Raw genomic sequence first — 14461 nt, 5'->3', positions numbered from 1 at the left:
GGAACGAGAAATCATCTGCTGCCACCTACATGTGGGGTGTTTACTGCAGAATTGATGGCAATTTCCCAGGCCCTTACCTTTATTAAACAGTCCCAACACAACCGCGTTTTGTTATGTACGGACTCGATGAGTGGCCTTCTTGCTATTGACCAGTGTTTTTCGCACCATCCCTTGGTCTCTGCCATCCATGACCACTTCGGGTCCCTGGCCATGTGGGTATCCCGGGTAATAAGCTCGCTGATCATTTGGCTGGGGGAGCAGTCACTTAACCCCCATTTTCTGTAACCCCTCCTGCAGCAGATTTACGGCTTCACATCAAATCCTACTTCGCACAGTCGTGGGCCAATTCTTGGGAGGCTACTCCCCTGTCTAATAAACTTCGTGCGATTAAGGTGACATCAGGCCCGTGGCGTTCTTCCTTTCGCCTCTCCCGAAAGGACTCGACCACACTGTGTCGTCTCCGCATTGGCCATAGCAAGCTGACCCATGGTTTTCTTTTGCGTGATGAGCCACCCCCACCTTTTGGTTGTGGAGCCTTCCAGTCGGTAGCCCACATCTTGGTTGAATGCCCCCTTCTTTTGGCTCTGCGTGCTAAGTACAGACTCCCCCACACTTTACCTTTGATGTTGGCTGACGATTCCCGGGTGGTCTCTCTGGTTCTCGGTTTTCTCCGGGAAAGTGGTTTTTATTCTCAGTTTTAAGGTTTTTAATCTCTCTCTGATATTGGGGCAGAGCGGTGAGTGTTTGGGTGTCTCCCACTGTAAGCAGTGTTCGGAGATTCCCGATTCACCTCCCTGACCGAAATCCTCTTTTCTTCCCCTTTTACTCTGTTTTTACCCCCCTTTTTTAATTGGTTAGTCTCCTATTCCCATACGTACTTTCTACATTCTAGCGGTTGTACCTTTTTAAGTCACAGGTGGTCTTGCCTATGCTGCTTCAGCATAGCGTTGGGTTCGTTCTCTTGCTGACTTCCCTCGTTTTGTTTTTACCATTGACAACATGACTGCCCCTTTACATTTTTAGCCTTTTCCCTTTTATTGTTCTAACTTGCCTGAGATGTCATATTAGCGGAATGGACCACATTTGAAACAAGGGACTGGTGACCTTGCTGTTTGGCCCCTTAAGCCTCAAACAACCAACCAACCATTAGTGTAATAATAGTAGATTCATCTTGTTTACTTCATTTGTATACCACAAGACGCTGGGCTGATGAAAGCTCTTGAATTCGTGCTTTGAATTCCTGGGGTTGTTACAATGGTTTTGTAAAATATGAAGTTAATCAGTTTTACTAAGTACACATAGGATGGAAATGTTACTTGCATGATACCAAAACTGTGATACTCAAAGGACACTCGAAAATCTTTCATGTGTGTTAAGAAAGACTTCACTTCTGAACTACAGCATATATGAAATTAACCTGGGGAGGTTGTGACAAAGTTAAAATTTTGTGTGGATGGTAGTATTGGTCAAAAACAGTGTCAGATGGAAGACTTTGCCATCAAGACAAAATCTTGGGAACCTTCCACTTCAGCCCTTTCCCTAATAATTATGTCTGCTCTTATTCTAAAGAGAAGTCTCTGGAAAGGAGAGCAGTTCTTAGAAAAGTCTCCAGTCAGGCTTTGTTGCCAGAATGGTTCTTTCAATAAGTGCTTTGATTGATGTACCCTGTAGCTTTAATCAGCCAACTACAGTTCCATTGTTAAAAATGTAACAGAAAAATTGTTTAAGATTGTGTTATGTTGGGTTTGGGGGGGGGGGGGGGCGCTATGTAATGAGGTCTTTCATACAAAGTTGTCTGCATTTCCAGGCTAAACCATAAGGTTCTCAGGTTGCTTGTTTGAGAATGCGCTTATTTATGGGAAATTTTTTTGGTGGTGAGAAGAAAAATTTTTCTGACACTCTATTTGTTAAAAGTGAAGTTCCAAGGGGTCTAAATTTATGTAGTGAATAAGTTAAGGGCAGTTAGGACACTCTGTTTCTACGGTAGCTTTTATTTGCATGAAGCTCTACAATTAATTATAAAAACACTTGACTCCTGTTGCTCAACATACCTTATCCCCTGTTTTTACATTCCTCATTCTTCAAAAACTTGCCTTGCAAGCATTCTTCTCCGTTGGCATCAAGACTGTAGAAAGTGGTAAACTTGTCAGTCATTTAATCGAAGTCACTGTGTAAGTGCATGGCAGAGGGTTCACAGAAAAGTTTCGTACAGTTTTTTTGACCATTCTGCTCTCAGATAGCATGTGGGGAAATTGTACACCCAAATCATTTCATGAACACTCTGACTTCTTATTTTATTACAATGGTCATTTCTCCATAGGTAGGTGGGAACAAAAACAATATTTTTGCATTATGAGGAGAAAGGATGAGATTAACACTTTGCAGAATCTTGCTGAAATGAAAAACACCTTTGTTTTAATTAATGCCACTCCAACTTTTGTGTCATATCCATAATACTCTCCCCCTGACTCGTGAAAATACAAACATGCTGCCCTTCTTTGAACTTTTTGAATATCCTTGGTCAGTTCATCTGGTAGTGATCCCAGAATTCCATTCCATACCACGGAGAAATACACAGAGAATGGGTGCGTGTAAAACAGTCTGTTGTAGATTTGTTGCATTTTCTGAGTGTTCTGCATATAAAACAGTTTTTGGTTTGCCTTCCCTACAACATTTCCTGATGTAGTGAACAGCCTATGAAAACATGAGTTTTATTTGGAGGCTGAACTATGTTTGGGAGTATTTTCTTGTATCTGATCCCATTTGATGATAATTTAACAATGAAAACAATCAATTTTTGACAAAATAAGGTGAAGGAAAATGACTGGATAGGTTTAGGAAAAGGGGTAGATTTTGGGAAAGTCACCCCGAACTCTTTGGTAAATCTCCCCTGACCCACAGTTCTGGGTGACTTTCCCAAAATCTACTCCTTTTCCTAAACCTCTCCAGCCCTTGTCCCTCACCCCTCTTCCTTCCCCTTCAAATCTTTATTGATAATTGTTGCAGAAATGTCGTGAGCTGCTGATTTAATGAAATATTGAAGTCTCTTCTGGTGCTAAAACTTTTTGGTTCTAACATATTTGTTGGTGTATTGTGAGAAAAAGTGCCAGAACACCTCAGCTCAGAAGCTACACTAAATGTGGGCCAGCAGTGGAACCAACAATTATCATATGTGGTGGGGCGTGTGATAGTTAAACCCAAGCCTTGTTGGACCTCCACATCACATTTAACCTGCTTTTCTAGACTGTACACGTCTTGAAGGCTCGTGGAGTTCCTGAATGGTAAACAAGCAGTGCTTCAATTTTCAAATGGCCACTTTCATTGCCTCAGCGATACAGATGGCCGTACCGTAGGTGCAACCAAAAACTGCCTTGCTGTGCTGGCACTACAAACGTCTGAAAGCAAGGGGAAACTACAGCCTTAATTTTTCCCGAGGGCATGCAGCTTTACTGTATGGTTAAATGATGATGGCGTCCTCTTGGGTAAAATATTCCGGAGGTAAAATAGTCCCCCATTTGGATCTCCGGGCGGGGACTATTCAAGAGGACGTCGTTATCAGGAAAAAGAAAACTGGCGTTCTACGGATCGGAGCGTGGAATGTCAGATCCGTTAACCGGGCAGGTAGATTAGAAAATTTAAAAAGGGAACTGGATAGGTTAAAGTTAGATATAGTGGGAATTAGTGAAGTTTGGTGGCAGGAGGAACAAGACTTTTGGTCAGGTGAGCACAGAGTTATAAACACAAAATCAAATAGGGGTAATGCAGGAGTAGGTTTAATAATGAATAAAAAAATAGGAGTGCAGGTAAGCTACTGCAAACAGCATAGTGAACGCATTATTGTGGCCAAGATACACACGAAGCCCACGCCTACTACAGTAGTAAAAGTTTGTATGCCAACTAGCTCAGCAGATGATGAAGAAATTGAAGAAATGTATGATTAGATAAAAGAAATTATTCAGGTAGTGAAGGGAGACGAAAATTTAAGTCATGGGTGACTGGAATTAGAGAGTAGGAAAAGGGAGAGAAGGAAACATAGTAGGTGAATATGGATTGGAGCTAAGAAATGAGAGGAAGCCGCCTGGTAGAATTTTGCACAGGGCATAACTTAATCATAGCTAACACTTGGTTCAAGAATCTTAAAAGAAGGCTGTATACATGGAAGAAGCCTGGAGATACTAGAAGGTATCAGATTATATAATGGTAAGACAGAGATTTAGGAACCAGTTTTTAAATTGTAAGACATTTCCAGGGGCAGATGTGGATTCTAACCACAATCTATGATTATGAACTGTAGATTAAAACTGAAGATACTGCAAAAAGGTGGGAATTTAAGGAGACGGGACCTGGATAAACTGAAAGAACCAGAGGTTGTACAGAGTTTCAGGGAGAGCATAAGGAACAATTGACAGGAATGGGGGAAGAAGTACAGTAAAAGAAGAATGGGTAGCCCTGAGGGATGAAGTAGTGAAGGCAGCAGAGGATCAAGTAGGTAAAAAGATGAGGGCTAGTAGAAATCCTTGGGTAACAGAAGAAATATTGAATTTAATTGATGAAAGGAGAAAATATAAAAATGCAGTAAATGAAGCAGGCAAAAAGGAATAGAGAAGTCTCAAAAATGAGATCGACAGGAAGTGCAAAATGGCTAAGCAGGGATGGCTAGAGGACAAATGTAAGGATGTAGCGGCTTATCTCACTAGGGGTAAGATAGATACTGCCTACAGGAAAATTAAAGAGACCTTTGGAGATAAGAGAACCACTTGTATTAACATCAAGAGTTCATATGGAAACCCAGTTCTTAGCAAAGAAGGGAAAGCAGAAAGGTGGAAGGAGTATATAGAGCGTCTATACAATGGCGATGTACTTGAGGACAATATTATGGAAATGGAAGAGGATGTAGTTGAAGATGAAATGGGAGATAAGATACTGCGTGAAGAGTTTGACAGAGCACTGAAAGACCTGAGTCGAAACAAGGCCCCGGGAGTAGACAACATTCCATTAGAACTACTGATGGCCTTGGGAGAGCCAGTCCTGACAAAACTCCACCATCTGGTGAGCAAGATGTATGAGACAGGCGAAATAGCCCCAGACTTCAAGAAGAATATAATAATACCAATCCCAAAGAAAGCAGGCTTTGACAGATGTGAAAATTACCGAACTATCAGTTTAATAAGTCACAGCTGCAAAATATTAACGCGAATTCTTTACAGGCGAATGGAAAAACTAGTAGAAGCCGACCTCGGGTATGACCAGTTTGGATTCCGTAGAAATGTTGGAACACGTGAGGCAATACTGACCCTACGACTTATCTTAGAAGAAAGATTAAGGAAAGGCAAACCTACGTTCCAGCATTTGTAGACTTAGAGAAAGCTTTTGACAATGTTGATTGGAATACTCTCTTTCAAATTCTGAAGGTGGCAGGGGTAAAATACAGAGAGCGAAAGGCTATTTACAATTTGTACAGAAACCAGATGGCAGTTATGAGTCGAGGGACATGAAAGGGAAGCAGTGGTTGGAAAGGGAGTGATACAGGGTTGTAGCCTTTCCCAGATGTTATTCAATCTGTATATTGAGCAAGCAGTAGAGGAAACAAAAGAAAAATTTGAAGTAGGTATTAAAATCCATGGAGAAGAAATAAAAACTTTGAGGTTCGCCGATGACATTGTAATTCTATCAGAGACTGCAAAGGAATTGGAAGAGCAGTTGAACGGAATGGACAGTGTCTTGAAAGGGGATATAAGATGAACATCAACAAAAGCAAAGCGAGGGTAATGGAATGTAGTCGAATGAAGTCGGGTGATGCTGAGGGAATTAGATTAGGAAATGAGACACTTAAAGTAGTAAAGGAGTTTTGCTATTTGGGGAGCAAAATAACTGATGATAGTCGAAATAGAGAGGATATAAAATGTAGACTGGCAGTGGCAAGGAAAGCGTTTTTGAAGAGGAGAAATTTAACATCGAGGATAGATTTAAGCGTCAGGAAGTCGTTTGTGAAAGTATTTGTATGGAGTGTAGCCATGTATGGAAGTGAAACGTGGACGATAAATAGTTTGGACAAGAGGAGGATAGAAGCTTTTGAAATGTGGTGCTACAGAAGAATGCTGAAGATTAGATGGGTAGATCACGTAACTAATGATGAAGTATTGAATAAAATTGGGGAGAAGAGGAGTATGTGGCACAACTTGACAAAAAGAAGGGACCGGTTAGTAGGACATGTTCTGAGGCATCAAGGGATCACAAATTTAGCATTGGAGGGCAGTGTGGAGGGTAAAAATCGTAGAGGGAAACAGAGATAAATACACTAAGCAGATTAAGAAGGATGTGGGTTGCAGTAAGTACTGGGAGATGAAGAAGCTTGCACAGGATAGGGTAGATGGAGAGCTGCATCAAACCAGTCTCAGGTCTGTAGACAACAACAACAACAACAACAACAACAACAACAACACTTTTATTGGCACAGAGCATCAGTATGAGATGGTCTTTCGTTGGCTTGTGAGCAGGCAATGCATTCTCCTCTGCTGTTACAAAGGTACGCTTCGGCATCTTTTTCCGGAGTAGACCCATCTTGTCACAGTTGAAAACCTGTTGTGGCAGATAACCCTCAGAATCCATGAGCATCTTGAAGTTGGTGATGACATTCTCTGCTGATGACTTTCTCTGCTGCCTTTGTGGGAGCTGGCTGCTTCACCATGCGTTACAATGCTGTGGTTGCCGGTTCTTGTCTTAAACTTTTCAAACCACCCATGGCTTCCCTGAAACACTTCTTCGGCTGTTGATGATCCAGGTGTCTTCTTAACGAGGTTAGCAAAAAAATTCTCACCCTCCCACTAATGATGTTCTCATTAACAGTGTTGTCTTGGAATTCCTTTTCATTTATCCATGTAAGGAGCAATCTTTCGACATCGTCCAGAATACGAAACCATTGATTACTCTTGTCACTCCCTTTGAAGCATCTTGGCCTTGTTGTTGTGGACAGTGCTAAATCAACAACACTCACTCCACATTCACATTTTCCATAGATTTTACTTTTCATTTCTAACGTAATTTTCTTTCTCTTATGGTTGTCTTCTTGCGACTTTATCTTTGGGGGGGGGGGGGGGGGGGGGTAAATTACTTCACCAAAATCTCTACTGTTTTAACGTTTCTAAGTAATCTTGCATATCTGAGATATGGTTACGTGTATCTTCGATGCCCTGGGCAAATAGTTACTATATATGTTCTATCTTAACGTCTACCTCTTTAAACTATCCTTGAACCTCCTCCTTGACTAAATCCCATCATTTTTGTGTTTCAAACTGGATATCCTTATGTAACTAAAAGATTGCTTCTATACTAGAAATCTCATCTACTTTCCGGGATACCAGGTCTAATGCTTGTTCGTGAGTATTAATATTATTTGATAAATATTTTTATTGGATTTAATACTATCAGATTACTCTTCTTCAGTGGCTTTAATACTATTTGAAAATTTGTCTAATGTATTTAACTTTCCAGCTTGAGCGTTACTACAGTTTGATAATTCTTAGATTTTCTTCAGTATTTCTGACATAATGCTATCCAGTGATTCCTTAGTGGATGCTGTTGTCGTCCATTACTGTTCCTTTATAGCGTGTAGAAAAATTCCCGTGACCAGTCACAATAAGAGATATTTTCGACAAATGTTGTCTTGCCACATATTTTGTGAGTGATAAGACATACAGTTAAGAAGTACAACTTGGAGCTGTTTACAGCTCACATAATTCAATGAACAGTAAACTGCACTGCACTGCCGACATGTTTCGCCCGAGCTCAGTGACATAGCGATGAGTTACTGTGTTCTCATTGGGTAGTCAGCTTACCAGCTGCTGCACTACAAAGCAAAGCTGTGCTGTTGGATCCTTTTGGAGATCACTGCTGGAGCTATAATGTTGAAGTTACAATCTGCAGTTCTTCCATGTCGTCAGCTTCTTCTTAATGCATGTGCCAGATGTTGCTTAAGCACATGAAAACCTAACATCGTTGACCCTTTTGCCACGGTCAACTATTATGTTATGTGTTGTCCAAATCTTTTTATAAATATTTGATATCTTGTGGTTTTATCACAAAGTAAACGTATTTCTTCTTGAATAGTGAAATCAGTTCAGGCACACTACTGCATCTGCCTGCTTATCCCTTCAGTTGTTGACTTTGGTTACTCTAGGCAACATTGTATGTTCTTTTATTTTCATCAAATTTCTTGGAAAATTACAAATGCTCTGTCTCATTTTTGCACCACAAATTTGTGTCCTCCACTAGGGAGCCAATATGTGTTTGGTGGGTTTTAAATTATACTCCACACATGATCTGTCATCCTAATGCCTGTCTATCAACTTTACCTCATATTTAGTTTTCGGTCACCTTTCTTGAAGTTAATTCCTTTTATGCTCCTGCTATGCCGTGCCTCAGAATCTTGCTGTTTGACTACTAGACCTTCTTGCAATGTGTGGGTGTTGGAAGAGAGCTCCAGTATGTCCAAGGTACTAAATGACACAAATGCCTTAATGGTAACTCTTCCGTGTTTTATGTACAATGCGTTTCATGTACAATGATAGGTGAAAAGATATCTTTTATCCTTAGCTCGTGTCAGATTATTACATATGTCTTGCTTTTACTGTAGCAATTGAGAGAAAATGACTGTTCTTTTAATGATTTTCAGTTGTCTATCATAATTTGCATTCTTACGCGCATCTCTTCAGACTGTGACCTGTCAGGCTCTGCTGAGCTGTGACATCCCAGGAACAAGTGCTACATCCCAGCAGTGGGAGAGGTCTATTCGCAGTCATACCTTACTGATGTCGGGAGCTGATGTGGCTTACAGTTCACCTGCACTTGCATAAAATGAGAGTGCGCACAGTGGGACATTCTACACTTCACTACCTAAACTAAGTTTTCACTTCTCGCGAACATCTTTCGTTGGCCTAAGAGGATAAAAGTAAAACATGTTGTTCCTAAGAATTCCATGGTACAGCTCAGTAGGACTGTGAAGTCATTTTAAAATATTATCTGTCATGAGGCAGTAATTTTCCTTTTCTAACACACTATTTCCCATTATCTTAACAGATATGGAGGCTAAAATTCTAGTTGCTATGTGCAGTTGTCAGACCAGCTCCATAAAACCAGGTACAATCTAGAGTGACCAGCCTCGCACACTGGTGGACCATCATTGTTTAGTAGTATTGTTAGGTGTGCAGTGATACCAGCAGGTCAAGGAGTATTGGTGGAACATAGTAGTGCTCAGGTGTGTTTACCTTGTCTGTTGACAAGATTTGCTTCGGGTGAGTTCTCTTCTCTACAGCACTGCAGCAAGTGACACTTAAAAACACCGTCACTCTTAAATGAGTAAGGTTTAATGATTGTGCATAATTGACTGTGCTGACGTGACTCACAGAAAAGTGCTGTTATGGGAAATAACTCGTATGACATAAAAACACATTTGGCTTTTCTTGTGTATGTGGGAGAGACTACTTTACCCTAAGTGTAACCTTGTCACTTAAGTCAGTCAAAATTTGTAAAATTGGAAATCACTCTCATGACAAGTTTCTTTTCTTCCTTTGTCTCCAACTTTGGCATTATAATTTCAGTTTTGTAAAATGTAAGGAAAATAACATAGTTTCCAATTCTTTTTAGAAACATTCCCCTTGAATTGGTTTATTTGTCTTCTCTTTAGTAATAATTGCTGCCACCAACTGACAATCAGGAAAGCACATCTGTGTGTATATACTGAAACATTGTTATTGTAAGTACGTCAGAATAAAAAGTATGAATATTTACCTCTTTTGCTTATGGGTTGATAATAGTGTAGCCAACCGTATTATGTAACACCAAAATTTGTGTGTTGCATGTACTCTCTACTGCAGTTGCATCTATATCAGCAGACCGATAGTGTGGGTACAAAGTAGAAAACATGTTGTGTTTATGTACCTCAAGCTTCCGGGTAAATTCGTAGAAGCTTTTGTAACAAAAATGAGGGTAGGAAATTGCTCGCTTTTAGGTCTTGTATGTGCACACGAGTGGTGTGGCAGCTCTTCCCTCTGTCCCATTTTGGAATAGCTATTTGTAATTTGATTTTTTTTCCCTATTGTGTTTCAGCAATGGAAGGCCAGACTACATGGCTATGAAGAAGCAGCTAAAATCTTTCGTCAAGTTGATGATGAGAAATCCCCGGAATTTGCTAAATATTTAGGTCTGCTGAAGAAATTTGTTGTGGACAGCAATGCAGTTGCTCAAGAAAAAGGCTTGGAGGCTGTGCTGGCATTTGTTGAAAACTCTGCTTCAGCTGGAAAGTATGTGCTAAACTAAGCTTATTATACTATGTGTTTTAGAAATGATTTGTTGATGCACATTTTTTACTTTTTCTTCTGCGTAATTAATGTTCTTTCATGGGACTCCAGGCAGGCAGACTATCTCCCTCCTTATTTACACTTAATAGAATTTAATTATTTGCTGTATTGCCTCTATGGCTCCAACTCCCCACCCTGCACCTGTGAAAAGAAGAGGGGGAAATCTTCCTTTTGTGCTTAATTGCACTTCCATTCCACTTATTATTTATCTTCCTCTTAGTCAATCTTTAGTTCTGTGACATTCTCTGGACTAAGACATAGTGCTTGTTAATGTACTGTCTTTGAACTCCTCTCGTACATGTCCACCTTAATTTTTATGCCCTCCCTCTCCTTCTCTCAACCTGGAGTCTTGTCATGTGTGTCTCCTATGTTCTTTCCTCCATAGCCGTATTTAACTTTGATGTTGGAAACAACTATGTTAATTATGCAGCACGTGAATAGTTCAAAGTTGATTTTGATTCCAAACATGCTATCTGCCTAAGTAACTAAAAGTCACTCAAAAGACCTATTATAAAAAGTTATTGCACCTGCCAGAATGCCAGATATCTAAAAGATAATTTCAGTGATGTTCTGTAAATCTGATATTTTGCAGTGGGCCTGTAAAGTATTCGTGAAATATGGAAATTTTCTTGTGTTGTTGATGTTCTTAAATAACAAAAATATTGCCAGCACAGATCAACCAAATGTCAAAATTCCTTTCACAATGGATTGCTTTTTTTCATTGTTTCCAGGGATATTATTTTTTTAAAATTGATAATGTGTTTATTTATTGGCAACTTTTATTGTCTTACCAAAACATAAAAAATGGAGAGGAGTGGAGTTTGAACCCACTTGTGCAGAATTTAAATGATCTAAATACGAGTGTTATGTCCAATAGCCATTGCCACAGTTATCGAGAGCCTTTCGCCTCATATGTGTCTGCAGTAAATTTAAATTACTTATTCTTCAAGTTCTTGGAAATAATTTTATTGCAGGCCTGAAGCATATATATTTTTGAGTTTTACGGTGAAACCATCTGATCCAAAACACGCCCGGTGTCTAGATCTTGTAGGTACTGTAGATATTTTTGTTTAAGGTATAATTACTTCAACAAAACCTATTTCCTGCTGTCGGGAAACACTGATTCTGGTTTATAGTTGTCTGTAGTGAATATTCCTTAATCCTAGGATTAAACCTCATTTTTTTCCAAAATTATTTGCTTTATTGCCCTGTTATATCACGTGGTGGTGGTGGTGGTGGTGGTGGTGGTGGTGGTGGTGGTCCAGAAGACTGGTTTGTTCCTCCTTGAATTAACGAGCATTGCACTCTCATTTAATTGTATAGCCGAAAGAGTTGGCCTGCAGGAATTGTGAAATGAACCCTGTCATCTAGGATCACATACCACAAAAGGGCGCAGATTGACCACGGGATGGGGAAACTCGCAGGCATCTATTGTCTACTGAGGCCCAAGCGCTGTAGTGTGTGAGTGAGACAGACGAGAACCTATGTCATAGGGAAATTTAGTAGAAGACTTTTGTGGCCAAGGAGACATAGCAGTGTTAAATATGGCGGACTTAAGATCGACCATAAATGGAAACATTTATGAAAACCATTGAATTCTGTAGTAATGCAAGGAATCAAGCCACAGTAATTTTAATCTGCCATCCTCCGTAAATTTTCATGGTGATCCCAATATAACTTGAATATTGATCACATCTCTAATAGTTTAGGATTTACTTTAAAATGAAATTAACAAGTATTGTAACGAAGACCTGAATGCTAAAATCTGAACACTTTGGTCAATCTCAACGAGTGACATTTCATATAGAATTGCATCATTAAAATTACAAGTTTTGTAAATATCAACTCTGTAACTTTATTTGTTTAAAAGCATCAGATCATTTCCTCCACACAACACATTGAACGATTACAGCATGACCCCTTATTGAATCATTAAGTAATAGATTTGTTGTAAAATTTAGTGCATAATAGTTAATTTTATTCTGTAATTATTTATCAGAAAGCACATTGGTGCAAGGCTACTGGCCATAACATTCAAAGCTAAGAAGGAAATTGTATTGGTTTTATGTAAAAGAATTTAATGTTTATGTAATGGATAATATTGTTACTTTATTTAGAAATTGAAAGTGGCCAAGCTTTGATTATTTAAATATGTTAAAATTTAATGTAATGTAGAATAAGCTGTAGCCAATCAGATGGATAGCTTTGGGAAAGGGAACTGCATTAGTCAGTTGAGCGAAGATGTGTGGCGCACAAGAAACACGGCCGGAGACGGGCAGAGAGTGACAGTTCTGGTCGAGACACCAAAGGGGACAGTCGGTCTTCAGGTAATTAGGAAGGGAAATGACTTGGAACATTTCGCGTTGTGTGGTATAGTGGGAATTAGGCTCTGACCGGTGAGCAGCCGTGCGCCTGGTCTGAACTCTCAGCCAGACAATTTAACCAAAGGGTCACGAGTGTCTAATTTAGGGCATTTAATGAGACACGTGGTTCAACCCCTCAACAAGTTTGGGCCAAGAAATTTTGACGGAAAGGAACCGCATGTGAGCCCGAACAACTTTAGGATGTTAGCTCGCAACCTCTCCATTTGTGCATAATAGCTGCAACCTCGATCCAGTCTATTTGACCCTTAAGAATGGCAAGAGTCAAGATGAGAATGAAATTCCCACTAAACTTATCAAAGGGAGACGAAGCCATCTGCTCAAAAATCCTCAAGCTAATAGAATAATCTCTACAAAACAGGCAGTACCAGAGGAATGGAAGGTAGCTGTAATATACCCCATACGTAAAAACAAAGATAAATTAATATGTGACGATTATAGGAGCATAGCATTACTAAACATCTGCTACAGCTGTCTCCAACTGTCCACTTAAATGAATGAAACCCTTGGTGATGGAGGTAATTGGAGAGTAGAGAGGTGGTTTCCAAACAGGATGAGTAAGCACTGACCAGACTTTTGTTTTAAAACTGACCAGGCTTTTGTGTTAAAACAGCACTGTGAGAAAATGTATGAATGCAGCCGAGAACTACACCCTCTCTTCACAGACTTCGAGAAGAGTGTAACAGAGAACTTTCAGGTTGTTCAAATAAACAATGAAAATATTACTGATGTGGTCAGTGCAGGTAGGATTGCCCACATAGTGTGCAAGCAAGAAGAAAAGTATTCAGATTTTGGTATCAGTGGCATCGAGGTTTGGGCTTCAAATTAGTACCAAAAGAAGGAAGCAAGCTACAAAACTCTTCGGATGTAACAGTGAACTGTACCAGGTATAAAAATGAGAAAGAATTCGAATACCTTGGACTGGCTCTTTTTTTACTGAATCAGCATCAACTGAAGCAGAAATTACGGCAAGAATGCGGGTGGGAAACGATGCTATTTCTCGCTAAACCCAGTGTTAAAATGTAGAAACATTTCATAACTACTAGAACTAAGGCTGTATAAACATTAATGATATTGTCACATAGAAGAAGGTGTAATTAGATGAATGACGAACACTAACTTCACTTAACGAAGGTTTATTCAGCACTTGCACAAACCAGAGGGCGGAGTGAACTGCCTCCAGCCAGAACACATACAGTGTATATACAGCTACAGAACATTCCAGTACAATGTTTCTTGACATTTGTGGATACTTCTAGAATGTAATCGAACCAAATATAGAAATTAAAATTGTACAGTCCAGGTGGGTTTTGACCTCATGCAATCCATGCAACAGTTTAGTATCATAACCACTACACCACAGTGCTACTCGGCTTCTTCTGCAACAATATTATTACTATATGGTTATCAAACCTGGCGCACATGGAAAACAGGACTAACAGATTGCTTACATTTGAGAAAGATCCTCAGGAAAGTATATGGACCAGTCTGGGATCCAGCTGTTGGAGAATGGAGTAGACCATGACAACACAGAACTAGAACTTTACAAGGAGTCTAACATCATTGGAGTGATAAAAAGCAAGACCACAATGGGGTGGACACATAGTGAGGATGAGAAAAAAAGATGGCCCAAAATTTCAGGAGACTGGATCCCATTAGACGGCAGACCAATGAGGAGACCTAAGAAAATGTGAATGGATGGGGTAAAACAAGACCTGCTGGTGC

General features: G+C 39.8%; 1 protein-coding gene across 2 annotated transcripts in view; it reads left to right on the top strand.

Moving 5' to 3' along the window:
- LOC126412137 (protein mini spindles) overlaps window positions 1–14461 on the top strand; it is a 145664-nt gene that overhangs the window by 20615 nt on the left and 110588 nt on the right. For both annotated transcript variants that reach the window (XM_050081584.1, XM_050081585.1), the window contains exon 3: window positions 10105–10298. In XM_050081584.1, coding sequence (XP_049937541.1) covers window positions 10105–10298 — 194 coding nt within the window. The remainder of the gene's footprint in view (window positions 1–10104; window positions 10299–14461) is intronic.

The sequence above is a fragment of the Schistocerca serialis genome, chromosome 7, assembly GCF_023864345.2.
Source record: "Schistocerca serialis cubense isolate TAMUIC-IGC-003099 chromosome 7, iqSchSeri2.2, whole genome shotgun sequence".
NCBI lineage: Eukaryota > Metazoa > Arthropoda > Insecta > Orthoptera > Acrididae > Schistocerca > Schistocerca serialis.
The sequence above is the reverse complement of the archived record's forward strand: the minus strand, read 5'-3'. Positions and strand labels throughout refer to the sequence as shown.